The sequence below is a fragment of the Kogia breviceps genome, chromosome 16 (genome assembly GCF_026419965.1).
Source record: "Kogia breviceps isolate mKogBre1 chromosome 16, mKogBre1 haplotype 1, whole genome shotgun sequence".
NCBI lineage: Eukaryota > Metazoa > Chordata > Mammalia > Artiodactyla > Physeteridae > Kogia > Kogia breviceps.
The window spans coordinates 64748869-64764440 of NC_081325.1; the positions used below are offsets into that span (position 1 = coordinate 64748869).

The 15572-nt window shown below is 39.7% G+C and overlaps 1 protein-coding gene across 4 annotated transcripts in view; it reads right to left on the reverse strand.

The window, feature by feature from the left end:
* Positions 1-657: 657 nt before the first annotated feature.
* The window catches only part of ABCC4 (ATP binding cassette subfamily C member 4 (PEL blood group)), a 225211-nt gene continuing 210296 nt past the window's right edge, over positions 658-15572 (reverse strand). For 2 of the 4 annotated variants that reach the window (XM_067016882.1, XM_059042307.2), the window contains exon 30: positions 12378-14122. In XM_067016882.1, the coding sequence (XP_066872983.1) occupies positions 14015-14122 (108 nt within the window). In that variant the 3' untranslated portion in view covers positions 12378-14014. Of the gene's footprint in view, positions 737-12375; positions 14123-15572 lie in introns of those variants that run through there. The other 2 variants (XM_067016881.1, XM_059042306.2) reach the window with 2 other exon arrangements.

A 15572-nucleotide genomic window follows, 5' to 3' on the forward strand; every position in this document is an offset into this window, starting at 1 on the left:
GTGGGTGGGAGATCAAAGGGCTGCGGTGGAAGAGCTGGTAGGGGAGGACCAGGGCCCACAGTGCGGGAACAGAGCCCATTGATGCATCAGGATGTGGGCAAAGAAGGGACCAGACTGCCCTTAGACCAGGGCAAGAGGCCTCTGCCCCGAGCCTCACACTTTAGGGGACCCCAGTCCAGCCCTCCACTGACCCCGCCAGTCCCCACGGGGTGAAGCCTCTGAGAACCAAGGGTACACAACTATCCAGAGCCCATTCCTCCAGATGCTCGGTTGGCAAAGTGTGGACCACAGACCCGCAGCATGGGCATCTCCCGGACACTGGTTAGAAATGCAGGCTCTCAGCCCTGCCCTCTAACCTATAGCAGGTTAACAAGAGTCTGCATCGTAACAAGATCCCCAAGTGGATTATTTGCACCTTGAAGATCCAGAAGCACTGATCTAGATCACTCAGGGTACCCACGATCCTGGAATGGCCTGCCCGAAGTTCCCAGCCCACTTCAAGGACATGCGTGGGCCTATTGCCTGAGTCTGTCCTCCCAAGGACGAAAGCACCAGGCAACATCTCAGGCGTGAGTAGTCCTGGGCCTGGGAGGGCCCCTTTGCAAGGATAGGGAGGGGTGGACAGAACTTACCTGTGCCATCGGGGGTGTCTTCACTCGTGTGAATGGGGCTCCTTTTGGTGTGGGCTGTGGTCATGGGCCTGTTCTCCCCACATCTCCACATTTCAGCAAGAACTCTGAGAATCCAAGAATTCTAAATTAGAATCAGGCCTTCCAGGTAGTTGGGAAGGATTATCAAGTTGGGAGGGTAACATATTTTATTGAACACTTTGTTGGCTTGGTTTATAGCTCTACCTATTTAGACGTGATATGCTGGCCTCCACTTGTACTGCTCTGGGCTAGAAAATATCAGGGGTGAGCCCTGCTGATAATAGATACTTCCTACATTAAAGCAGCAGAAAACAACAACAGAGAAAGAATTGGTGTAACACAGCACACTTAGCACATAAATACACTGTCTCCAATCACTTGACTCAAAGTTTAAACTACATCTGAATTTTTTGGTGTTGAGATGTAGGTAACGGCCGTTCACCAGAAACAAGCATCAACTTGTTCAACTAACACTCAGTATGAAAGCCATTCATTCTTTCCACCAACACTAACTATTCTTCTGTGGTCTAGATGCCATGTTTAGCCAGACTCCGATGAGAGAGACCTGGCTGCCCTCAGAAACTCCCTTGGTACCTAAGCAGCCTAACCCTCTCCATACTAAGTAGGCCTGGTTCTTCAACTTCCTTCTTCCCAGAATGAGGAACTCCAAGCCAAAGCCTACAAGATCCTTCAACCAGTTCTGATCCAGGGTGAATTTGAGTGATAATTTGATTCAATAGGCAAGGCTGGCAGGTGGGTGATGCTCAAATCTGTCCATCTGGCTGCACAAAGTGAAGGCAAATTCAATTGCTTATGTGTTATCCAGGATACTGGCAATTTCCTTATTGTGATTTGATATTATTGTGCAACCTGGTTGTTGAAACATCTTTACCGGTGAAGTTTCCTGTCATGTTTACTGAGGATGAGTTCTTCCCTTCCAGGTGGATCATAAACACCCACCCTCCCAAATTATGTCTGGTATCCACTGCTTCTTTTATTAGAGAGAAAGCAATAATGGCAAACTCACTTGAGTTAAAGTGTTAGTGACTTAATGTTTTACACCTTCATTAAAATACAGGAACTTCGTTTTAAAAGGACCTCAAGGAGGGCTTCCCTGGTGGCGCAGTGGTTGAGAATCCGCCTGCCGATGCAGGGGTCACGGGTTCGTGCCCTGGTCCGGGAAGATCCCATATGCCGCGGAGCAACTAAGCCCGTGAGCCATGGCCGCTAGGCCTGCGCGTCCGGAGCCTGTGCTCCGCAACGGGAGAGGCCACAGCAGTGAGAGGCCCGCATACCACAAAAAAAATAAAAAATAAAAAATAAAAAAAATTAAAAAAATTTAAAAAAAATAAAAGGACCTCAAGGAAAGAGCACATGGTATCCACGTGAATGAATCAACAATGATGGCCCTTCAAGCACCAGTGGAAAACATACTCTGTGTAGAGGATTTCCCCAGGGCTCCCTAAATCACAATACATGGGTGGCTACCTGGTCTACCTACTCAAAACACTAGCTTTAAAGAGAGGCTCCTGACACTGATGAAATCAATATAGTGATATCTTTATCAGGTAGGGATAACTATTGCTGAGTCTAATATAGAACCCATTCTCAAAAAGGCTAGACTGTCTCCATCCCAAAGACTAGTAGTCAGGAAATCCTCTAAGCTGGAGTCAAGTTCTAATTAGAAGGAGAGGGAACCAAGGGGAGAAAGCAAGGAAGAGAACTAAAGGCTACCTACAGATAGCTAACCTGTCCTCCTCTGTGGGCTAGACATGCTGAGGTCCAGCCACAGACATCACAGCTGGGCTGGCTTGTTGATACAGTCTATCTATCAGTCCTCACCTCAGGAGCCCAGATGCTGCAGAAAGACCTGAAAGTCCAAATTCCCCCAAACAAGTAATTGTCTCAGGTTCCTAATTGTCATCTGCATTTTTACCCCTACACATGTAAATCAGAAACACCAAGCTTCTCAGGGAAATTTTCCTAACTTTTCTCTTTGCCTGATGACTGATCTTAGGTGCCTCCCCAAGAGACATGTGGCAGCAAATCTAGACCCATTGTGTAACTTAGAAGCCAAAATGTCAGTGAAAACTAGATCTGATATAGGGCCGACCATTATTGTGGCTGTTTGGAAGTTGTATTGACAAAGCACTGTGTGTTCATCACTGTTAACTTGGTTTTCTTAACTCTTTCACAGTGATATTTATGTATTTATTAAATGAATTTTCAAAGTTTTAGGAATGAATGATTATCTATCCTAAGAGTGTCCTCACAGTGTGGGGATATTGAAGCTAGGAGCTTCTGTGAGGTGGATAAGATACTGTTCATAAGTAAAATATAAACTCCCCAGTCTATCCTAACTGAAAGAGGCACTGTGACTTCTCTTTACATATTTTCTGGACCTTAAAATTAACCCATGCTCGTTGTAGGTAATTTGGAAAATTCAGAAAACCTATGAAAATTAAAATCAGTGATAATCAAACCAGTCAGAAATAATTAACATTTTTTAAACTTTATTTTCTTCTTTTTAAAAATTTTATCATTTTTTGTTATACAGCAGGTTCTTATTAGTTATCTGTTTTATACATATTAGTGTATAGATGTCAATCCCAATCTCCCAATTCATCCCTCCACTACCCACCCTCCCGCCGCTCTCCCCCTTGGTGTCCATACGTTTGTTCTCTACATCTGTGTCTCTATTTCTGCCCTGCAAACCAGTTCAGATGAAATGAAAATGTACCATTTTCTACATTCCACATGTATGTGTTAAAATACGATATTTGTTTTTCTCTTTCTGACTTACTTCACTCTGTATGACAGTCTCTAGGTCCATCCACGTCTCTACAAATGACCCAATTTCATTCCTTTTTATGGCTGAGTAATATTCCATTGTATATATGTACCACATCTTCCTTATCCATTCATCTGTTGATGGGCATTTAGGTTGTTTCCATGACCTGGCTATTGTAGAGTGCTGCAATGAATATTGGGGTGCATGTGTCTTGAATTATGGTTTTCTCTGGGTATATGCCCAGTAGTGGGATTGCTGGGTCCTATGGTAGTTCTATTTTTAGTTTTTTAAGGAACCTCCATACTGTTCTCCATAGTGGCTGTATCAATTTACATTCCCACCAACAGTGCAAGAGGGTTGCCTTTTCTCCACACCCCTCCAGCATTTGTTGTTTGTAGATTTTCTCATGATGCCCATTCTAACCGGTGTGAGGTGATACCTCATTGTAGTTTTGATTTGCATTTCTCTAACAATTAGTGATGTTGAGCAGCTTTTCATGTGCCTCTTGCCCATCTGTATGTCTTCTTTGGAGAAATGTCTGTTTAGGTCTTCTGCCTATTTTTTGATTGGGTTATTTGTTTTTCCAATATTGAACTGCATGAGTGGTTTATATATTTTGGAGATTAATCCTCTGACCGTTGATTCGTTTGCAAATATTTTCTCCCATTCTGAGGGTTGTCTTTTAGTCTTGTTTATAGTTTCCTTTGCTGTGCAAAAGCTTTTAACTTTCATTCAGTCCCATTTGTTTATTTTTATTTCCATTACTCTAGGGGATGGATCAAAAAAGATCTTACTGTGATTTATGTCTAAGAGTGTTCTTCCTAGGTTTTCCTTAAAGAGTTTTATAGTGTCTGGTCTTACATTTAGGTCTTTAATCCATTTTGAGTTTATTTTTGTGTATGGTGTTAGGGAGTGTTCTAATTTCATTCTTTTTACATGTAGCTGTCCAGTTTTCCCAGCACCACTTATTGAAGAGACTGTCTTTTCTCCATTGCATATCCTTGCCTCTTTTGTCATAGATTAGTTGACCATAGGTGTGTGGGTTTATCTCTGGGCTTTCTATCCTGTTCCATTGATCTATATTTCCGTTTTTGTGCCAGTACCATATTGTCTTGATTACTCTAGCTTTGTAGTATAGTCTGAAGTCAGGGAGTCCAATTTCTCCAGCTCCATTTTTTCCCCTCAAGATTGCTTTGGCTATTCGGGGTCTTTTGTGTCTCCATACAAATTTTAAGATTTTTTGTTCAGTTCTGTAAAAAATGCCATTGGTAATTTGATAAGGATTGCATTGAATCTGTAGATTGCTTTGGGTAGTATAGTCATTTTCACAATATTGATTCTTCCAGTCCAAGAACATGGTATATCTCTCCATCTGTTTGTGTCATCTTTGATTTCTTTCATCAGTGTCTTACAGTTTTCTGAGTACAGGTCTTTTACCTCCTTAGGTAGGTTTATTCCTAGGTATTTTATTCTTTTTGTTGCAATGGTGAATGGGACTGTTTTCTTAATTTATCTTTCTGATCTTTCACTGTTAGTGTATAGGAATGCAAGAGATTTCTGTGCATTAATTTTGTATCCTGCAACATTACCAAATTCATTGATTAGCTCTAGTAGTTTTCTGGTGGCATCTTTAGGATTCTCTATGTATAGAATCATGTCATCTGCAAAGACAGTTTTACTTCTTCTTTTCTAATTTGTATTCCTTTTATTTCTTTATTTTCTCTGATTGCCATGGCTAGGACTTCCAGAACTATGTTGAATAATAGTTTCAAGTATTGAAAATAGTTTCAATGGCAAGAGTGGACATCCTTGTCTTGTTCCTGATCTTAGAGGAAATGCTTTCAGTTTTTCACCATTGAGAATTATGTTTGCTGTGGGTTTGTCGTAGATGGGCTTTATTATGTTGAGGTAGGTTCCCTCTATGCCCACTTTCTGGAGAGTTTTTATCATAAATCCTTGTTGAATTTTGTCAAAAGCTTTTCCTGCATCTATTGAGATGATTATATGGTTTTTATTCTTCAGTTTGTTAATATGGTGGATCACATTGATTGATTTGCATATATTGAAAAATCCTTGCATCCCTGGGATATATCCCACTTGATCATGTTGTATGATCCTTTTAATGTGCTGTTGGATTCTGTTTGCTAGTATTTGGTTGAGGATTTTTGCATTTATGTTCATCAGTGATATTGGTCTGTAATTTTCTTTTTTGCAGTATCTTTGTCTGGTTCTTGTATCAGGGTGATGGTGGCCTCATAGAATGAGTTTGGGAGTGTTCCTTCCTCTGTAATTTTTTGGAAGAGATTGAGAAGGATGGGTGTTAGCTCTTCTCTAAATGGTGATAGAATTCACCTGTGAAGCCAACTGGTCCTGAACTTTTGTTTGTTGGAAGATATTTAATCACAGTTTCAATTTCAGTGCTTGTGATTGGTCTGTTCATATTTTCTATTTCTTCCTGGTTGAGTCTTGGAAGGTTATACCTTTCTAAGAATTTGTCCATTTCTTCCAGGTTGTCCATTTTATTGGCCTAGAGTTGCTTGTAGTAGTCTCTTAGGATGCTCTTGTTTCTGCAGTGTCCGTTGTTAACTTCTCCTTTTCATTTCTAATTTTATTGATTTGAGTCCTCTCTCTCTTTTTCTTGATGAGTCTGGCTAAGGTTTATCGATTTTGTTTATCCTCTGAAAGAACCAGATTTTTAGTTTTATTGATCTTTGCTATTGTTTTCTTTGTTTTTATTTCATTTACTTCTGATCTGATCTTCATGATTTCTTTCATTCTACTAACTTTGGGTTTTGTTTCCTCTTCTTTCTCTAGTTCCTTTAGGTGTAAGGTTAGATTGTTTGAGATTTTTCTTGTTTCTTGAGGTAGGCTTGTGTTGCTATAAACTTCCCTCTTAGAACTGCTTTTGCTGCATCCCATAGGTTTTGGATCATCGTGTTTTCATTGTCATTTGTCTCTAGGTATTTTTTGGTTTCCTCTTTGATTTCTTCAGTGATCTCTTGGTTATTTAGTAACATATTGTTTAGCCTCCATGTGTTTGTGTTTTTTACATATTTTCCTCCTGTAATTGATTTCTAATCTCATAACATTGTGGTCAGAAAAGATGCTTGATATGATTTCAATTTTCTTAAATTTACTGAGGCTTGATTTGTGACGCAAGATGTGATCTATCCTGGAGAATGTTCCATGTGCACTTAAGATGAAAGTGTAATCTGCTGTTTTTGGATGGAGTGTCCTATAAATATCAATTAAATCTATCTGGTCTATTGTGTCATTTAAAGCTTGTGTTTCCTTATTAATTTTCTTTCTGGATGATCTGTCCATTGGTGTAAGTGAGGTGTTAAAGTCCCCACTATTATTGTGTTACTGTCGATTTCCTCTTTTATAACTGTTAGCATCTGTCTTATGTATTGAGGTGCTCCTATGTTGCGTGTATATATATTTATAATTGCTATATCTTCTAGGATTGATCCCTTGATCATTATGTAGTGTTCTTGTCTACTGCAACGTTCTTTATTTTAATGTCTATTTTATCTGATATGAGAATTGCTACTCGAGCTTTCTTTTGATTTCCATTTGCATGGAACATCTTTTTCCATCCCCTTACTTTCAGTTTGTAAGTGTCCCTAGGTCTGAAGTGGGTCTCTTGTAGACAGCATATATACAGGTCTTGTTTTTGTATCCATTGAGCGAGCCTGTGTCTTTTGGTTGGAGCATTTAATCCATACATAATTAAGGTAATTATCAATATGTATGTTCCTATTACCATTTTCTTAATTGTTTTGGGTTTGTTTTGTAAGGTCTTTTCTTCTCTTGTGTTTCCCACTTAGAGAATTTCCTTTAGCATTTGCTGTAGAGCTGGTTTGGTGGTGCTGAATTTTCTTAGCTTTTGTTTGTCTGTAAAGCTTTTGATTTCTCTATCAAATCTGAATGAGATCCTTGCTGGGTAGAGTAATCTTGGTTGTAGGTTCTTCCCTTTCATCACTTTGAGTATATCATGCCACTCCTCTCTGGCTTATAGAGTTTCTGCTGAGAAATCAGCTGTTAACCTTATGGGAGTTCCCTTGTATGTTATTTGTCATTTTTCCCTTGTTGCTTTCAGTAATTTTTCTTTGTCTTTAATTTTTGTCAGTTTAATTACTATGTGTCTTGGTGTGTTTCTCCTTGGCTTTATCCTGCCTGGGAATCTCTGTGCTTACTGGACTTGGGTGGTTATTTCCTTTCCCATGTTAGGGAAGTTTTCGACTGTAATCTCTTCAAATATTTTCTTGGGTCCTTTCTCTCTCTCTTCTCTGGGACCCCTATAATGTGAATGTTGGTGCATTTAATGTTGTCCCAGAGGTTGTTGTCCCTCATTATTTTCACTGTATTTGACATAAAACAACAAGGAAGAAAAGCTGGAAATATTTAGTAGAAGAAATGTGCAGTAGAAATTTAAAGGAATCAGAAATGTGAAATCAGACATCCCTGTTTCTCAGCATTATCTCAAATTGCCAAGGTGAGCTTTCTTGAAAATGGTTTCCTACTTGGAGGAAAGGAATTCTAGAATCATTAACCTTCTCCTATTTGGTTGCGTGTTGGCTTGGTTACTACACATACAAGTAGCATCAACCTGGCGATGATGCTTTCTTATAGAGTCCACTAGTGGCAGAGTCAGAGAAGTTAAACCAGGTCTTTAAGAAAAGTAATGAAAAGCACTTGGTCTATTTACCAGAATAAAGTTGATTGGCACAACTCCAGGTAGAAATATCTATATATCCTGGGAGAAGAGAGAGCTTTCTGGAGAAAATGAATTTACACCAGAACACATAGTTTGGGGGAGTCTACAGGGCTTCTGTTGAGCAGCAAAGAGCAGTCTTTTGTGTTTCAGCTGCCCACGGAGGCCCCAGGCATCCACTCCTCACTGCAGCTCTGCTATTGGCAGAACCTCCACTCAGGACACAGGAGGATCCCACAGGGGCCACTCCCTCTGACAACAGTGGAGTGAATGGCAGTCCTGGGAATTTGGCTCATAGCTGAGTCTGCATTTGGCATTATTAGATCCTTAAAAAAAAAAAAAAAAAAAGTCACGTAATGCCGTATCCTGCCTGTGTGAAAACTAATTTTGTTACCAGTAAGCACCTCGACTCCACATGTGTGGGTACTGTACATGTTACTGTGGGTAACTGTAGCCCATTTTGTCAAAGATGGTGCCATTCTACTGTCCTGGCACCTTGGCTGGTTGTTGCTTTTCTTTCAGTCTCAAGGGTCCAAAATTCTGGACGATATATTCTTTGGGAACCCACATTGCTAGCAAGTGGCAGAGAAAGACCTGGCAAGCAGATCAGTGTGACTGACTTCAAAACCCGGGCTTTTCTAGTATCCCAGGCCACCTCTTAACATTTCAAAATTATAAAGTTTAGAGGGAAGATTTGTTCTCAGTCATCACTTTTTCACTTATTCATTCAGCAAACATTTACTGAGCACCCCCTATGTGATAGACACCGTGCTGGAAGATGTGACTAAAAAGTGAACAGGGCACAGTTCCAAGTCTTTAGAAGTTCATGGTTTAGTGAGAAAACAGACCACCTGTGAATGCTCATAATCAGGGCAGGCTACATAATTTACAAGATGCTGTGCAAAATGGAAAGCAGGTCCCTTGTTTAAAAATTAAGCATTTCACGATGGCAACAACAGGACATTAATCCAAATGTGGTTCGGTTTAACAAAAGAGAGGTGCTCAGGGTATTACAGAAATACGAGTTACCTAGGATGACGATTGATCTTAAGCTGGCTTCGTAGAAGAGGTGAAAACTGGGCTGACTCTGGAGAATGAAGCTCTCTCCCCTACATGGACCTTCTCCTCTTTTTTAGACCTCAATACAGGTATTAAGGAGAATCACTCAGTCATTCTGACTTACACGTCAGTCACCAAGAGTGTTCTGCCACAGTACGTCCTAATTATCTACCTCTGGAGCTGTGACAAATGCCACTTGGGGCATGGAGATGTGTTGTCCAGACCTCCCTTCAAGGACTTGTTGCCCAGCTGCTGGAAGCGCTGCCAGTGGGCAAGCTTAGGCTACCAGACCCTCTGGGGGCAGCCTCTCTGTAATGACCCATCCAGGTGGAGGTATAAAGGCCTGGCCAGTGGATGTGTCAGGACAGCCGTGAAGGGCCATCCTCACTCCAGAGCCCCAACGGAGTCAGCTAAGGTCATCTGGACAGCATTCCAGCTTGATTTCTCCCTCTGTCCTAATCTGTTTCTTCCCCGCTGATTCCACAAGTACTGATCCAAAGGCCACCCCTAATAAACACCCCAACACTAAACTCCATCTGAGTCTGTATCCCAGAGGACAAGCCTGCAACACATATCAAAAAAGATTCCATTGCTTGGGGAGGATTTTTATTTGACAATTACTGGTTATAAACATACTTAAAACATTTTAAAATCCCCAAATAGAATACAGAATGGTGGAAACAAGGACTCTGTGTTCCCCTTTTGTTTAAAATTCTTAATTTGATAAGGATTAAAGTCCATATGCCACAAACTTTGTGGAAATTAATCCATGAATTTACTGCAATTCTTGAGAAAACCTACAAACCTTTTTTTAATCTGTTCTTGGGAGGTGATGTAGTCTAACTTTTTTATAGAGAATATAATTTCCTTCAGTGACACACACTTATTCAGTTTTCAATAAATGAACTTTGGAGAATTAGGTCATTTGGTGACTAAACTGGGTTGTTTATAAAGATGGCTTTTAGGATTTTTGTTTTTAATTTGAATTTTCTCAATTTTCTTCATTCCAAGTGAAAGACTTCTTTGCTTTTAAAAAAATAAGTTCATCCATTCCCTGAACTACATTAGTGAAATTACAAGGAAGTTTTTTTCTTGAAATGTGGTATGCAGAATGTCATCATTTTCTAGGTAAAGATGTTACCTTGAAAACACTCCAAAACAGAATCAGTTGTGAAAGTGACTTACATATTCAGGCGCTAAATCTACCACACTCAGGTCATAAGGTTCTGAACATCATTAAACTTTTCAGAATTAGGTATGAAACAAGGACTCAGGTTTGAGAAGAGGGGCTTCTAATATCTCCAGTCAAACTATCAGAAAGAAAAGCCCCAGATTTTCACCGATTTACATAGGGTCAAAGTTAATCGGCTGATTAACAAAGTTAATCGGCTGATTAACAGGGTCAAAGTTGACATAGGGTCAAAGTTAATCGGCTGATTAACAGTTAACTCACCAAATTGCCATAATTGCCTAAATCACTGCCTTATGGAATTAACTTCAGTTGTTTCTTCACAAAACACATTTACGGTGTTATCAAAGCAGTTAGTATTAGAGATTGATTTGCTTGTGTCTTTCCTACTAATGGAGATTAAAAGCGAGGGTGGGAGGAAACTTTTGGAGGTGATGGATATTATATTCATGGCATAGATTGTGGGGTTGATTTCATGAGCGTAAACTTATCTCCAACACTTTCAAGTTGTTTACATTAAATATGTACAGCTTTTGAAACGTCGAGCATACCTCAATAAAGTGGTTTAAAAAAAAGGGATCATTTGGAGAGAACTGGAGAGAGGAAGTAGGATTTATTTTGATTGTTTAGAGAAAATATTGACTTTGAGCTCTTTGGTACCAAGAGCTTCATATGAGGCCATTTGTGACGGGCCAGAAGACCTTGCACAGCTTCATATTTTAAGAACTCAGCAGAAATAACTCCCCAGATGCAGGATTATTCCCGTTTAGATGACTGGACCACTGCGTTTGAACGAGATTCTAAAATAAAACTGAGGCAGTGAAGTTTCTTTTTCGTTAACTCAATTGTGAAGTATGACATGCAACAGAGAAGTGCTGAAAATAAACGAAGAGCCCAAGGAATGCCCATCTAACCTTCCCCAAACCCCCCAACGAGAGAATACTGTAAGCACCTCAGAAGCTACCCTTTTATTTCTCCCAATCACCAAACACCTTCTAACTCCCCCAAGTGAAGTACGGACTCTGAGCTCTACGATTTGATCGTAACTATGTTCAAACTTTGTATAAAGGGAATCATAAATATTCTTTGGGGTCAGACTTAAGTTTGTGATGCACCTGTGTTGTTGACGTTCAACTGCTTTCACTGCTGGGGGATATTCTACTAGATCACAGTCCACTCTCCTTCTGCAGTTGACGTGCATTTGGATTATGTCCAGCTTGAGGCCACTAGGAATTAGGTTTCTAGGAACATCCTTGAGCACATGTATATGTTTGGAGCAGGATTAACAGATCACAGGGTGTGCATTTTGAGTAAATGCCGTCAAACTGTTTTCCAAAGGCTTTTTTTCAACATACACGTTTTCGCACACAGAGTAGTGCACAAGAGTTCCCACTACTCCATCAGCACTCAGTTCCTAGTCTCCACCTTTTTCACTTTAGCCTGTTCTACTTGGTGTTTAGCGGTACCTCGTTGTGGTTTTAGTTTGCATTTCCTTGTTAACTAATGAGACTGAGCACTTTTCCAGTTATTGGCCATCTGGATATTCTCTTTTGTGAATTGCCTATCTGAGTCTCTTGTCCATTTCTCTAATTGGGCTTTCTGTGTTTTTCTTAATGAGTTTTAGGAGTCTTTTATTTTCTATGGTACTGCTTCTCAGACTTCAGAATGCATCAGAATCATCCTTAGGCCTTGTTAAGACAGACTACTGGTCCCTACCACCAGTGCCTATTCAGTTCAAGCTTGGGACATAAGCTAATACTTTCCCTTTATGGAAGGGGTACACCTGCGATTACTTCAGTAGCAACTGTTTAAATCTGTCGGACACCCTCCTCTCTGCATAGAGTATCTGGTGTACCTACTTAGCCAAGAAACCAGTTGAAAATAGATATTTCATTATCTCAGGGAAACTCACTGGCTTTCAACAGCAAGGACATGAGTCAGTTATACCTCTAAAAATACAAATACAGCTCTCTGGAGATGAAAACATTTATTTCAATTGAATTTTGTTTCATTAAAAAACTCTACAATGACTTTAAAAAAGAAATAAAATAGAAACATATTTAACTGCCTTTAAAGAGCAAATAAACACATATACATTTCAAATATCTCCACTGTTTTAACAAACCTCAATATTATCCTTGTTGTCATGTCATTCTCCTGAAATAAGAACCATGACTATTACACAATTTACTGGACTAAACATTAACCATATTATTTCTAAATACAAACTGCACTCAATGTATTTTGGTAGGTTGCTGCGTATGTGGTTTTTAAGGCTTAATTCTATGAGACATCTGTTTCTCTCTTAAAGAATCCAAAAACCGGCTATCAGAAGGCATATACATGTATATGTGTGTGTGTGTGTGTGTATGTGTGTGTGTGTGTGTATATAAACATATTCCATTTGAGGGCGGTTATGCCTTATTCTGAGAGTACATGTAAAACCAGGACAGTAAAACCTTTAGTAACTTGAACACACCATATCATAGGCACCACCATCGAAAAAAGCTAAGGACCCATAGTTCAAACAAAGTACGGCAGGCCCTAGGAAGTATTGTGGTTTGTTGATCTACTGATCAGAAAGAGCTAAACAAAGTACAATTAGTGGTCAGAAGTAAACTAACCTAGGCAGGCTCACGAAAGTGAACCTTCTAGATGCATCCTGAGAACATACTGCATAAATACAGTCAATGTACGCAACGTCTTTCTGTTTTTCTCACCAAGTCAGGAGAGCCCATGCATGTGATTTAGAAAGGATTTCAATGACAGGCAAAGCAAAAGCCTTATGTCAGCAGAGGGTCGACCCTCAATTGACGGTCAATTACAGTTAGCAACAGGGCCTTTTTGAAAATATCACCAAGCTGAGTCTAAAACTGCAACAGATATCATGTAGGAGCCACAAAATCCGTAAGACGATCAATGATAACACGTGTCCATCATTATCAAATCCCCTAGAAGGGCTCCTATCTTCTGAAAGCACTTTCTCTTCCATCTCTTTTAGAAAATATAATTAAATACTGACCTTCTGTATTTTAACCATCTATCTTTTTTTTGGGGGGGGGGGCTCTCCTACTATAATGCCACTTACTAAAGTGTATTTTTTTGTTTTTCCTATTAGTTTTTTTCTGTACTAGTTTAGCCAGAGGTTTTGGGCAGGGAATAGTGGATCCTACTTATGTTAAAGAAAGTGGTAGGGCAAAATGATAACTTCCACAGTCTTCAAGTAAATAGAATCCCTGATATAAGTGGAAAGTAATATGTAATTTGGGGGCAGTAAAAAACATCTATGACAACTTTGTCTTATACCTTAGAAAATGTGCTTTGGCTCTGGAGTCTCTTTAAGGCACAAAACCTGGTAAACAGCTTTTATTGGTGGCCTGTACCTGTGATTCAGATAAGACAAAAACATACTATAACGTATAAATAACAATAATAAATCATTTTGTTAGAGCTTGAAATCATTGGGTGAAGTGGGGGGAAAAAAATCCAAATAGACTAACAACTTGTATGTAAATATTTGTTGCTGGTGTAAAAAAAAAAGTAAAATGTAGTTTACACAGTGCAAAGACTATTGGAAAATTTGGAATAGAGTTGACCTCATGGTAGAATCACAGTGCTGTCTCAAAAACTGTTAAGGCTGAGGGCTGTCCATTGGAAGCATTCATAACCACATGCCCATTGTGAGTAATTTCTGGATAATTCCTTTTGAAGTACACCTGAAAAAAAAAGGTATAAAAACATGTTTAAAAGTTTTAAAGTCTTCCTCCACAAAGCAGTGCATTTCTTTTTTTAAAAAAATTAATTTATTTAATTTATTTATTTTTGGCTGCACTGGGTCTTCGCTGCTGCGTGCAGGCTTTCTCTAGTTGCGGCAAGCGGGGGCTACTCTTTGTTGTGGTGCGTGGGCTTCTCACTGTGGTGGCTTCTCTTGTTGCGGAGCACAGGCTTCAGTAGTTGTGGCCTTGGGCTCAGTAGTTGTGGCGCACGGGCTTAGTTGTTTCGCGGCATGTGGGATCTTCCCGGACCAGGGCTCGAACCCCTGTCCCCTGGATTGCCAGGTGGATTCTTAACCACTGTGCTGCTGGGGAAGCCCCAAGCAGCGCATTTCTACGTCCACTTTTCATGTGAAGCAATCCCATCACTAGTGGAGGAACAATTGAAAAAACCAGGGATGTATTTATTCTGTGGAGGAAGTAGCCCCACTAAAACCCTCAGTGGGGCTGGGCCTAATGCCAAACAACCTGTAGATCCACTTGAGTCCGATCATTCTGATTCACAGATATGCTTTATCACTACATTAAAGTGATAAGTGAAATCATTTTACTGACTCAAAGCCTGGCGATAAATTAAAAACAGGGTGACAAAGAGGCTCGGAAATCTAGCGTCTGCATGAGGGTTTCTCATTTTCGCACACAAAATGAGCACAATAGATTTGGATGTTAATATCAGGTTGCAATCCCTATATTTTATAAACTCTGATGACAAGCATTGAAATGCTGGCGTATATGTATGAAATATCCTGGTGTTTAATTTCTGCGGCAAAGCAGTTATAGGGCCTATAGAAATGTGATCTGTGGATAGTGGGATATAAGAATGAGAAGAGAATCAAAAGCTTTAACAATGACTCAACCAAGCAACTTCTCTAAAATGGAAGATGATACCAAATAATAGGACAGGTCTTTGCCAAGCCTTTGAGTTCTTGAATTCTACCAATTTCTAGCTGAACTGGAAGAGATACAGGTTTTCTGATAAATGTATAATCAGAACACAATGGAAATGAAATGCTGTCAAGATTCTCTGTTCCACAATCATCAGTTTTTAGTAGCTGTATCGTATCTCAGTTCCTTGACAGACGCACAGAACAAAATGAAATAATGTCAAGACTTGTGAGCTCTTATCTCTAAATGTGTTTGGGTGAAAAAGGACTTCAAAAGTAATTTTTTTTTCCTCCAAAGAAGAATGGGAAAAGTTTTGTTTGAGTCTTTAAAACAGAAAATGTACCATCTATCTGAGGCTTGCTTGTGTCATGTGCTGGGTTGCTTAGTCATACGAGTTCAGATCTATTTTACAAAACCTGACTCCAAGTGCATTTGTGGGTGCTGTCAACAAAGTGATCATGAGAGATAGTGGACATCACATATGAAATGGAAAAGCTCTGAGACACCT